The sequence below is a fragment of the Petaurus breviceps genome, unplaced genomic scaffold (genome assembly GCF_028583685.1).
Source record: "Petaurus breviceps papuanus isolate PSGF00001 unplaced genomic scaffold, PetGlider_PUasm1.0 174, whole genome shotgun sequence".
Taxonomy (NCBI): Eukaryota; Metazoa; Chordata; class Mammalia; order Diprotodontia; family Petauridae; genus Petaurus; species Petaurus breviceps.
Window position 1 is genome coordinate 302162 of NW_027185761.1, and position 13262 is coordinate 315423.

General features: G+C 36.8%; 1 protein-coding gene across 1 annotated transcript in view; it reads left to right on the plus strand.

Annotated features, from left to right (window-relative positions):
- The window catches only part of ABCA13 (ATP binding cassette subfamily A member 13), a 513785-nt gene that overhangs the window by 203967 nt on the left and 296556 nt on the right, over window positions 1-13262 (plus strand). Inside the window, exons 28-31 of the mRNA XM_069084494.1 lie at window positions 1276-1389; window positions 2689-2779; window positions 4694-4870; window positions 5695-6001. Of these exons, the coding sequence (XP_068940595.1) occupies window positions 1276-1389; window positions 2689-2779; window positions 4694-4870; window positions 5695-6001 (689 nt within the window). The remainder of the gene's footprint in view (window positions 1-1275; window positions 1390-2688; window positions 2780-4693; window positions 4871-5694; window positions 6002-13262) is intronic.

Sequence of the window (13262 nt, forward strand, 5' to 3'; positions counted from 1 at the left end):
CTCTCTCTCTCTCTCTCTCTCTCTCTCTCTCTTTCTCTCTCTCTCTCCCTCACTATCTCTCACTCACTCTTACTCACTCACCATAAATTGCCCAGAAACCTTCAGTGGTCCTCTATTGCTAGGAGGATAAAATAAAATGTCTTAGGTTGATATTTAAGACCCTAAATAATCTGCTCCAACCCATTTTCCTGCTTTATTTTATGCTACTTCCCTTCCAGACAAATTGGACTACTAGCTGTTCCCTGAACTTGTCTTTTTAGTTTCCCTGTGTGCTTTTCAGGTCATTCATCTTAATTCCTGAAATGTATTCCTTCAGACAGCTAGGTGGCACAATGGATAGAGTACCAGACCTGGAGTCAGAAAGACTCATCTTTCTGAGTTCAAATCTGACTTTTAGACACCAGCATTGTAATTCTGGGCAGGTCACTTAACCCTGTTTGCCTCAGCTTCCTCATCTGAAAAATGAGCTGAAGAAGGGAATGGCAAACCACTCCATTATCCTTGCCAAGAAAACCCCAGATGGGGTCACAAAGAGTCAAACAGAACTAAACAACAACAAATTCAACTTTAATTTAGGGGCAGCTAGGAAGCTCAGTGGATAGAGCACTGGACTTCAAATCAGGAAGACTCTTCTTCATGAGTCCAAATTTTACTAGCTGTGTGATTGTAGGCAAGTTATTTAACCCTGTTTGCTTCAGTTCCTCATCTGTAAAATGGGCTGGGGAAGGAAATTGCAAACCATTCCAATATCTTAACCAAGAATATCCTAAAATGGGGTCATGAAGAGTTGGACACAACTGAAATTACTGAATAACAAAAAACTCCTTCATCATCTCTACATGTTGAAATTCTCTCCTTTCAAGGCTCAGCTCAGGTGAACTTTATCATGCTCCCTTCCTTGATATTCCCAGTTGGATGTGTTCCCTTTCATCAAGGACATTCCTTTTACCTCCATCAAATTTACCTTGTATCACACTTATTTTTGTGCATTTCACTCAACCCCAGTTGAATGAGTTGGGACAGGAGCTATATTATTTTAAAATCTTGTTATCCCTAATTTTGGGCCTAGTATTTTACATAATATATACTTAATAAATACTTCTTGAATTGAACTGGATTATGATACCAATATGACAGGCACATTTAATAACATTTTCAATGATAATTATTTATATATAGATACAATGCTGAAACATAAGCATCCCCTAAAATTTCCTGAGTCATGGTTTGCTTCTTTGGAGTTAAGCCTCTCTAAGACTGTATTTTGCTTTGCAGGCAAATTATACCTTTGTCTTTGTGGACAAGCTGAAGATTGCTTTGGAAGCAATGCTGAAAATGTCCAGTGTCTTTCAGAATGGTAGAAATGCTCAAATGATTAACCGTCTCCAGGTTGGTTGCGATTCATTGTGTGTGCAGAACTATTTGCTAAGAAATGTCTGAACCATCACCATGGTCTTTGAAAAAGTACTCAAGAATTCAGTGTGATACAGGGGGAGGAGCACCAAATTTGGTTTCAAGGAAACTAGATTTGCATCTTTCAGTTCTTGTGCTTCCTATGTGTGTGACCTAGGACAAGTCATTTTCCCTCTTGGAGACTCTGTTGCCTTATCTACAAATGTACTCTTTTGGATTAGGTGACTTCAAAGGTTCCTCCAAGCTCTAAATTTATGATCCTTTGAACATTATGTCTCATGGAAATCTATAGTGCCGGAGAGAAACTCTTATTAGTGATTTTCACGTAACTGGAATAATTTTGTTTTAAGTAGCTCTTCTGTGAAAAGGATCATTGCTAAGAATGCCCAGGATTTAACCTTGATAAATTCAAACTTGGCTCTATGGACATTGTCTGATTTTCAGCTTTTATGCCTGTTTATAAGGGATAGGAGTCAGTAGAAATTCGGCTTTAGGTACATTATTTCCTTTCGTTCTCAGAACAACTCTGCAAAGTAGATTCTTCTCTGAATATAATTATGTAAAGACAGGTCACACACATGTATATATTATGTATGTGTGTAATGACTATATATATATACACATGTATATACACACATATATGCACACACATATATATAGCAGCAATGGGTGGGATGTACGGGGTGTTCAAGGAATTCTAGCAGCTCTGGTGTGAGGACTTGCTGAGACCTTTATGGGACTGCTCATTCCCCTTTTGTGTCTACCTGGCACTCAATTCTTCTGTGGCTCCAAGAGACTGTAGCATGAGCAGCAGCCACACCCCAGTAAATAGTCTCCACAGACAGGCTAAACCAGGTTGAGGGTGACTGACCAATTGGGGGATGTCTACCCCAAGCATGTGAAGACTTCCATTGATGGAATGGACAAAAGAGGACAATTTGTTCCAATGTCCATGAAGGCAGCTAAAGCAGGCGCTATGGAATGTTTAGAGCTTGGCCAGACATCAGAGATTCCAAAGCCATCCATTGAATCCCAGACTATTACCAGTCATCTTGACTTTTGTTTTGCCACTGGACTTTGATGACTTTGGAAGATAGAGAGAGAGACTGATACCTTTATGCAACTCTGCCTTGATTAAATCCAATTTATACATGAGTCAAGGCATCACCCTGTGATGTCACTAGTTCAAAACTCCATATATAAATGTCAGGTAATAATTTATAGCAAAAGAAAATATTTAGGTACTTTCTATTAAAATTAAATTTCTCATTTTAGGAAGCCCTGAGAAATACATTTATCAAAAACTTTGTAGAAAGCCAATTGCAGATTGATGTGGAGAAACTCACTGTAAAGCTACAGAACTATAGTAAGTATGTCTTTGTATGTTATGGCTTATACAGAAACTGACTCATTTTGGAATTTCAAATGAAACCTTCCACATCAGAGGAAAGCTGGGTTCTGGGACTTTCATTATACATTGACTTCTTTTATCCTCAGTTCAGGGGTTTACATTTAATTTCAGTTACCTTTTATCTTATTAGATTTGTACAACCACCCATACTTTAAGATCTTTTTTACAACCTCATTTTGTTATCACAAATTATCTAAAACCTTGATATCCCTCAACTCAATAAGGAGACATAAAAGGAAGGCCTTACTCCCACCTTCTCAGGAATACCCACTGTACTTACATCTAGATAGATTACATCCAATGCATTCTCCTGATCATGTTACCCTGTCAAAAAGCCTGTGTAGAAGAATCCAATCCCTAGGCATCTCTAACCAAGATTTTTTTTTTGGTTTTTTTTGGAGAGGGGAAGGTAAGGTAATTGGGGTTGAATGACTTGCCCAAGGTCATGTGGCTAGTTTTGTGCTAAGTGTCTGAGGCTGGATTTGAACTCAGGTCCTCCTGACTCCAGGGCTGGTGCTCTATTCACTGTGCCACCTAGCTGCCTCCCTAGCCAAGATTTTTACTATTAACAAAATTATCTGCATATACTTAAAAGAAAAATTAGAAAAAATAATTTTAAAAAATTTAAAAAAGAATGTTAGTTGATGTTGATAGGTAGCTAGGGGTTGCAGTGGATAGAGTGCTGGACCTGGAGACAGAAAGGCTAATTTTCTTGAGTTGAAATCTGGCCTCAGGCACCTATGAGCTGTGTGACCCTGGGCAAGTCACTTAACCCTGTTTGCCTCAGTTTCCTCATCTGTAAAATGAGCTGGAGAAGGAAATGGCAAACTATTTCAGTATCTTTGTCAAGGAAACATCAAATGGAGTCATAAAGAATTGAATATGACTGAAAAATGAATGAACAGCAATATAATTTGATATTGAGCATTTATAGTAAGGCCGTTCAAAAGTTGGGGCTGCCACATCCTGTTTCTATTGGTTCATGACTCATTTTAGAATGGAGAAAGGTGGCTGGAAGCTACTGTCTAGCTCTATTTTCCCAGGCTTGTTTATAGCTACCCATTTTCATTCTTTCCCCTTTGTGTCAATTTTCTCTTTTCCATTCACTCCTAATGAACTAAGAATTTCAGGGGATATTCTTGTCAAAAAAGGCTACTTTGAAACTATGTGGTTCCAGAGGGTCTGGGAAAGGTGTTAGAATGCAATCATTTTTATCCTACCAGAAGCATTGGGATTCAAAGGATTATACCATAAGTAAGTAGCAGATCTCATGTTGTATATGAAGAGAAGAAAAACAATTCTTTTTTCATTCACATCTAGATGTTTTATAAATTCTGATTTCTAATGAAGGAATTTATATTTGATTTCATTTTTTCTACAAATTTATTCTATAACCTTCTGCCTCCCTGCGCCCCCCCCCCCCCATCACATTGTTTTTGTGTCCCTCTTTTTCCCTCATCACACCCACACTTGTTTTAGACAAATTTTTGTACATATATCCTTCCTAGTAGAATGTAAGCTTATTGGCAGGAATTATGCTGCTTTTATTGTTTGTATTTCTAGTATCTAGCATGTATTTATTAAATATTTGTGGGATTGAATAAAACAAGAATGAATATTGGAAAGGAACTGGATTTACAGTTGGAGAAACTATATTAAAATTTTAGTTCTGGTGTTTAGGGTCTATGGGATATTGAGCAAATAATTTAAACTCTGTGATTGGATTTCTTTTTCTGTAACATAAAGGGGCTAAATTAAATGATCTTAAAGGTCTTCTCTTGTCTTATAGCATCTTATTCTATGAATCTAGGCAATAACACGGGATTGACCCAAATAGATAATGTGTCCTAATTTGTTTACTTTTCTCAGCTGGCATGTTGGGCAAGATGTTTAATCACTCAAAGGTTGAACAGTTTCATTCCTTGGCCCAAATCATGGTAAACATCTCATCCTGTGTACTTTTAAATCGCTTCCAGCCCCTGGAGTCTGTGGAAATACTGGAGAGAGAAGCTCATGGGCTCATGCAACAAAACAATTTATTGGCTAGTAAGTAACTCTGGAGAACAGCTGTTATTTGGAAGATAGGAGTTTGGATATAGTGCCATTTTGCATTTTCTTTGTCAGAGTGTCTTACAATGGTGTAGAGAGAAGTGAAAAATGCCTTCAAGATAAAAGAGAAAATAAAACAGAAGAAAAAGCACAATGGTTTGATGAAAAGATATGCCTCCTTCTTTCACCCCACAGAGAAAGCAATGAGAGCTAATGATCTTTCCATCAGCTTGAGCCTTAATCCTATTCACTGGATTTGGTCTCACTGACTGTGAGATATCTTTTATATTTTCACATCACACATGATAAATTATTTGTCCTGAGGTAGAGAGTGATCCTTGTAATTTTTCCAATCAGTCCTTTATTTTCATTGTGGGTTATTAGTATACCAGACCTTACAAAATATGAGACTATGACTTATTCATCATCATCTTTTCGTTTTTTAGTTATTCAAGTAAAAACTGCTTTAGTCTTTTAAAATTCAGATTGGCTCTACATTTCATTGATTTTCTTTCAATGTTATCTCATTGGCAAAGCCTAGTGACTCCATGATTTGTGTACATGTTTAAAGCCCATTTGATTAATGCATTGAAAGCTATCTGTACTTTGATGACATTTATCTTTTATAGGAAGAAATTCTAACTCATTCTAGTCTAATTCCACAGGACAATTATTTTGAATAAAAAGAAGACACAAAAATCCACAAGTTCAAAAAATCCAAAAATCCAAAAAAAAGATTTACTTATCTGATAACAGTTTTAGCCTTTGTGGGAGCCATCAAAAAAAACTGAATACTTTCCTTTTCTTTCTCTTCTATTTAGGCATTATATTCAACAGTTCCTTGACCATCAAGAGAAATGGATCAGATTTTGTTGATCTCCCACATCATGTCATCTACACAATTAGAACCAGTGTTCTATACAGTATGAGAACAGATTTAGTCAAAAACCCTTTGTGGAAATTCCATCCCCAAAGTCTTCCAGCTGATGGGTTCAAATACAATCACATTTTTGTTCCTCTGCAAGACATAATTGAAAGAGCCATCATTTTGGTGCAAACTGGACTAGATACATTGACACCACCAATACAAGCCCAAGCCATGCCATATCCTTGCCACACCAGTGACTTGTAAGTTGAATTTCATATTTGATAGAACACATGTGTGCTGAAGGCAGAAATGGTTTTGTTTCTGCCTTTGTATCCTCTGTATCTACAAGAGAGCTCTATACATGGTAAGAATTTAATAAGCATCTGATGAGTTAAGGGTTTTTGAGCCAGGATGTCCTTAAATATTTTTTCATAACTCAAAACAGTTCACATGTGGATAACCAAAAAGTTTTATACTGTTGTACTTTCCCTAAGAGAGTGATGAATGAAATATTTTCAGAAAGCAGATCCTTTGAAATTCAATTTTATGACATTTTGGTAGCCATAAAACAATAACTTCACCATGATAGTCTGGTCAAATGAGTTCCATGAATTATCAGGCAAATAGAATTGTATTCCTAACTTTATAATTGATTTCATAAGTAACCTTGACCAGATTATTTTCATTTCTGTGTATTAATTCCATTCAGCATGGATATACAACTGAATAAGATATAGTCTCTGGTTTCTAGGAGTTTACACTCTAGGAAGGGAAAATAAGACAGACAGACATGTATTATGTTCTATTTTGCATCATAGCAAAGTAAAAGAGGCAATCATATTCATCTCCAGTGGTTCAACAATATCCTCTATTTAAATGTCTCTCAGATCTATATACTGAACCCTGATATTCTGGAATTCCAAACACATATGTCCAAATTCCTATAGGTTATTTCTACCTGGATATCCCAAGGAAAGCTTATTTCCCCTCAACTCCCATCACAAAAGCTATTGTCTCCTTGTGACATTGCTGTAACTAATGGCAGCACTGTCATTGACTCATTCTCTCATGTCAGCTTTGGTATTGTCTATGATGCTACCCTCTGCCTCACTTCGCATCTCCAATCAATCACCAAGTCATGCTAATTTGATCTTCAAATCTCCACTCCTCAAATTTCCATTCCGACTGCTACCATCGTATTGCTTGACATAATTACCAATACAAATTATCAATATAGTCTTCCAATAGATTTTTTTTTCACCTCCACTCCCTCCTTCCTGTAATACATCTTTCACAATTCTGCCAAACTAAACTTCCATTTGCATAAATTAGGTTATGGCACTCTACTCAAAACTATTCAATTTCTGAGTTTACCAAAAAAGTTAAAAATTTTTGGCATGATATTTAGGAACTTTCATAGTTTGATTCCTCCCTATTTTCTTTTAAAATCTTTATCTCATTGTGGTACAGAGGCAGGTCAAGAAGATATATGTTGAAATCTTTGGCATTTTGAGCGAGTCACTTAATTTCTCTGCTCTCAGTTACCCCATCTATAAAACTACGAGGGTAGACTAGATTACTTCTAGGTTTCCTTCTAGCTTTAAATATAAGATCATACTACTGTGTATTACATGCTCTGTCCAGACTATGCTATTTTATTACCCCTAGGCAATTTCTGTATTTTATTGCTTTTATACTTTTGTTCATATCCTTCCTCATGTTTAGTATACCCTGTCCCTTCCACTTGTTGATTACCCACTTAACTATTAAATCCCAGATAAAAAACAACCTAGTATATGAAGTTTTCCTAAATCACTTAAAAGAGCTAATGACTATTCCCACATTAGAGCTCATGTGACATTGTGTCTATCTATACCTTTATTATAGGTCTCATGCTTTATCTTCTTTATCATGCTTTACCCTCATTGTTTTGTATTATGTGATCATGCACAGACCTAATGGGTGCACTGGGTGTCTATTAGCCAAGGATCTGCCTAGTTAAGTTCAAAGAGATTCATTACCATTTTGGCTCCATGGTGATGAATTTTTTAACTGACTCCCTAAAACCATCAACTAAATTACACAGGGGTTGAAGTATGTGTAGAGGGCTCTGTGTCTCTGTCTCTCTGCCTCTGTCTCTCTCTGTCTCTGTCTTTCTGTCTCTCTGTCTCTGTCTCTCTGTCTCTGTCTGTCTGTCTGTCTCTCTGTCTCTCTCTGTCTCTGTCTTTCTGTCGCTCTGTCTCTCTCTCTGTCTCCCTCCCTCCCTCCCTCTGTATGTATGTATCTAGAATATAGGCACCAATGAAATTTCAGACTTTTGGAGTATTGACATATGGTCCATGTACTGATAGCCTATTTCAGTAGGTAGTGGGTTATCCCTAATTACAGATCTTCAAATGAATGTGGGATGGCCACTTGTCCTTGAGGGTATTATAAAAACATTTTCTATATAGGTATAAGTAAGATTAAATAGCTTTTAATTATCCTTCCAACTTTGAGGAATGATTCTATCATATTTATGTCATATCTTCTTAAGAGATTATAAACCAGGTCAGTAACTGTCACTCTGATTTTTTGTCAACTTTGCATCTTTCCCTTTGCCTGCACACATTGAAGGTGCAAAATAAATTCTTATTGATTTGAAATTGAATAAGATGCTCTGCAGAGTTATAAGTATGCTTTTTTAAATGTCTGGGCCATAGTAACTGGGGAAGGAGCAAGGCAGTGGTATAGAGGATAGTCTGATCATGGATGCATTAATATTGTGAAAGGAGGCACCCTATTCCTCTCCTGCATTATGGGGTGAAAGGTGGCCCCAGGAGAGGGAAAGGGAGAGGAAGAGAAATAATTCTCCTAATGTGGCATAACAATCTATATCTCCTGGTAACATTATAATAATGTTTTTATAGGCCCTGTTCCCTTGTTCAGGCATGGCATATAGTCGCTGTTGGGTATTTGGTCTGTGTTAGGCATGTAGTCTCTGCTGGTCTACTGGTTAATGCTAGGGGTTGCTCACATACACACATTTTTATTTATATCTATTTGTTTAATCTATCTAGTGATTTATTTGTACTGAACATGATGACTATTGATGATATACAGCACAGGACTTTTTGTTTCTCTCTCCTCCTACAGGGATACTTTGGGACAAGGACTGTGATTGGGGTGTGGGATCCCCAGCATAGGGAAATAGATTAGTATTCCCCAATGGTAGAACTCTTCTTCTGACTGGGGATGCAGATCCGTGGCTTTCAGCTTTACTCTTTGGAAGTTGATTAGATCATGAGATCTACTATATGGTTCCTATAAACAAACTCATTGTGATATCAGGAAACGAGCTCGACAAAATGGTCACTAAAGGCAATATCAGTGCTCTAGCATCAAAGGTAGAAGAGTGATTGTCATTGTTAAAGTCAGAGAATACTACTTGGTCTTCTGTGTAGCCCAATATGCCCTTCAAGGGTCCCTCTTATGCTCATTAACTATTTTCTTGATATCGTCATATTTGACAGATTTCTCCAGGTAGCAGGTCAGATCCACAACAGATATGTTAGGAGTAGGAATACGGAAGGCCATGTCTGTATAACTTTGCCTACAGCCTTAGCTAATAGAACCAGTGGATAACATTTTGTTTAGTACCATGCCCATCACACTACAACTTGCCAGAGGGTCCATCTACAGTCTTCAGGGTAACAATAATGGCATGGACTGTGGTCTTGAGTCCTTCCACAATGCCAAAGATGTCATGAATGTCCTTGACTGGAGAGGCAAGCATCAAGCCTGTTTCTTCATTTATGAAATGAGAGAATGAAAATAGATGATCCCCAATATCCTTTCCTATTCTAAATTTCTGATAATAGCCACGAGTTTTTTAATTTCAGAGTCAAAGTTTTTACCTCATATAAGAAGGACGTATCTGGGTGGCATGCTGTGTAGAGCGTTCAACTTAAGAGTCAGGATGTGCTAAAAGACACACATTTTTATATCCCCTTTTGTAGTTCCAGTGCCTTTAGAGCTAGAAGAAACTTCAGTGATTAAATAGATCAACACCCTTTATAGATGAGGAAACTGAGGCTTAGAGAATATCAGTAATTTGCCCAAATTCCTCCAAATAGTCAGGAGCAGTATAATTATTTGAACTCAGTCTGACACTAAATCCTTGTTTCCTTTTCTATACCAAATTGTCTCTCATCCTTTAAGTCAAATCAGAGACTAGTTCTCTGACCTGTGGGCCAGGATGCCTCTCACTCACAGGGTCCTTAAAACAGTATATAGTAAAAATAAAGGATTAGGTTCTAAAAAGTTACATTTTAATAATAATATGGAGTAGCTTGAGAGTAAATTGCTTATCTTCTCATGTTCTATTGACTTTCAAACTAAAAAGATTCGTTCTTTTTGTTGTGCAGTTATTTTGTGTCCAACTCTTCCTGATAGCCTTTGGGGTTTTCTTGGTAAAGATATTGGAGTGGCATGCCATTTCCTTCTCTAGTTCACTTTACAGATGAGGAACTGAGACAAACAGGGTTAAATGATTGTCCAAGGTCATGGACTTACTAGTGTCTGAAGCCAGATTTGAACTTAACAAGATGATTCTTCCTGACTTCAGGTCCAGAACTCTCTCTATCCATTGTGCTTTTACACTTCCTTAAGAAGTAGCTGGTTTCTGAAAATATTAGATACAACCCTTCTCTTTCAATACAAAGTCTCTTCCATAGCTGTGCAAAACATCAACTTTTAGGTTTTAAGCCTAAGAATCCTAAATGTCCCTTATACAGTGATTAGTTTTTATTTCATTATAGAAAGTATAATTAGTCACAAATTTCACTTATCACATTCTCTTCCTTTCACAATGAAGACTAGAAATTCTTTTAAGGTTCTACCTCAAATTATCTTGTGTTGTGCTCTATTTCTCAAGACACTGGAGATTTGTTTTAAAGATAGATGGCCCCTTCCAGCTGTTTCCTGCCTTTGGAGTTCTCCATCATTTACCTCTCCCAGTTTCCAGCTTTGTCTTATATATTGCCTTCCCTCATTAGATTGTCAGCTCTTGAGGTCAGGGACTGTCTTTCTTTTTTCCTATTTGACCCCCTAGTGCTTATTGATGGTCTTAAACTTAGTTTTTTAACATTTAGCACAGTGCCAAGGACATGATAGGTACATTAGAGATGCTTCATGACTTAATCTGTATGGTTTCAATATGGTTAAATTACCCTAAAACAAGAATGGCAAAGAGAAAGAATTCACACATATGACAGAGTGGCAAGGACACCAGATCTGGAGTCAGAGGAACTTGGTTTAAACTCGATCTGCTACTGGTTACCAGTGTGACACTGAACAAGTCATTTAATCCTTCTGGGCCTGATTTTCCTCAACTGGAAAATTAGGAATTGCAATATATTTGGAGTTAGTAGAGAGCAAGTTCCAATAAGCCTATGTCAAACATTAAGACAATACTTGAGAGAAATGCAAGACCATGATCCTCTTTTTTTTTTTTCCTTTTTGGAGGTGGGAAGGTAGGACAATTGGGGTTAAGTGACTTGCCCAAGGTCACACAGTTAGTAAATGTGTCAAGTGTCTGAGGTGGGATTTGGATTCGGGTCCTCCTGATTCCAGGGCCAGTGCTCTATCCACTGTGCCTCCTAACTGCCCTGACTATGATCCTCTTTAACTTGGTTATGAAGCCAAGAATGTTCAGTAGAAGAATGACTTTATTTCTCTCATCCCTGGTGTTTTTGGATCTTGACTCAGATGGGTGTTTGAAGTGCCCGATTCCAGGATACTCCTTTGCAGAGGAAAAGAAAGGAAGGGAATGGAAGTCGGAAGTGAGAAATAATTCTATAGTTCAGTTATACTTGGAGAAATTGAGTTAATATTAATGTGTTTCATGTCAGTGAGCCAATAATTCTGTAGTGATTTTTTCCCATAACAAAATGAAGTATTCAATTTTACATGCATTTATTAAGTATCTACTATGCATAATATCTGTGCTATGACTGGGGATTCAAAGAGAAAATGAAAAATACCTGCCTTGAAGAATCTTATTTTATTAAGAGTTGAGGGAGAGAACCTACTCAACAAATATTTAATAAGCACCTACTATGCGCCAGCTGGTTATATGCTAGTGATACAAAGAAAGTAAAAAAAATTCCCTCCTCTCAAGGAGCTTATGATCTAATGAAAGGGGGCAATATGCAAATAATTATGTATAATCAAGATATATAGGGGCTAAACTGGAGGGAGACTCTAGCATTAAGGGGCATCAGGAAAGGTTTCTTTAGGAGATGAGATTTTAGTTGAGTCTAGAAACTAGTGGGGGAGAGAGACAGAGACAGAGACATAGAGAGAGACACACAGAGAGACAAAGACAGAGAGACAGAAAGAGACAGAGAGAGATGGAGAGACAGAAACAGAAACTAAGAGAGACAGAGAGAGAAACACAGGGACAGAGAGATGCACAGACACACACACACACAGAGAGAGAGAGAGAGAGAGAGAATTCTAGGGTTGGGGGACAGAATTGGGAAATGGAGGAAAAGCAAATAAACCAGTGTCTCTGGATCACAGAGTATATGGAAAGTAGTAAGGTATATGATTGGAAAGCTATGAAAGAGCCAAATTATGAAGGTCTTTAAAAGCCAGAGGATTCCTGGAGTAGCAACTTTAATCTATTTTTGTAGCTATCCATATTTACCACTTTTTAAAAAAATTTCTGTTTCACCTTCCATTGGTAGGAATAAAAGAAAAATGAAAACTACCCCTATATAAGTTAGAACTGAAGACTGTTGAAAAATTGAATGTCTTTTCATCATTCACAAAAAAAGGAATTGTGGATTTATATATGTTTTAAATATCCCTTGAGGGCAGAGTAAACAGAAATTATTGTAAAACAAGCATAGGAGAAGAATTTTTTAATTTTTAAGTGAAAATTGTAATGTTATAAAGTTAGATTTAAAAGTGGAACAGTTTAGAAGAATGATCAAAGGCTAGCAACCTAAGTAACTTTGGTTAAACTTTTCCTGTATAGGGGAAAATGGGCAATATTGCTTACTGAGGTCATCTACTGAGCATTTGAGAAATGAATTGGCATGGTCCTTCAGAAGGTTGGCCTTTGAAGAGAAAGAAAAATTATTGCCTGGTGTTTCCTTCCCTGTGTATGATATCATATCTATAATAAAAGCTGAGTCAGATTTGCAGATAACAATTATTTCCTCATTTACTGGAATCTGATTTCTATGAGAATATGCAATGTGACAGGATCAATAGTCATCACTTTTACTCATATTTTAGAAAACGTAAGGGAACTGAATAACAAATAGACAAAAATTTTCAACCTCAAAAATAGACTAAAGATTAATTGTTTTAATTATATGGGCCATTTAAGTTTTATTACTATAGTGCATTGTATTATTTTCAGAAGAACATATGGTATTTATTAGTATGGTACAACTAATATTATTTATGACATTTTCTGCATGTATATTTACCTGCTCTAAAAACTATGTGAAAAATGAGATGTTAATT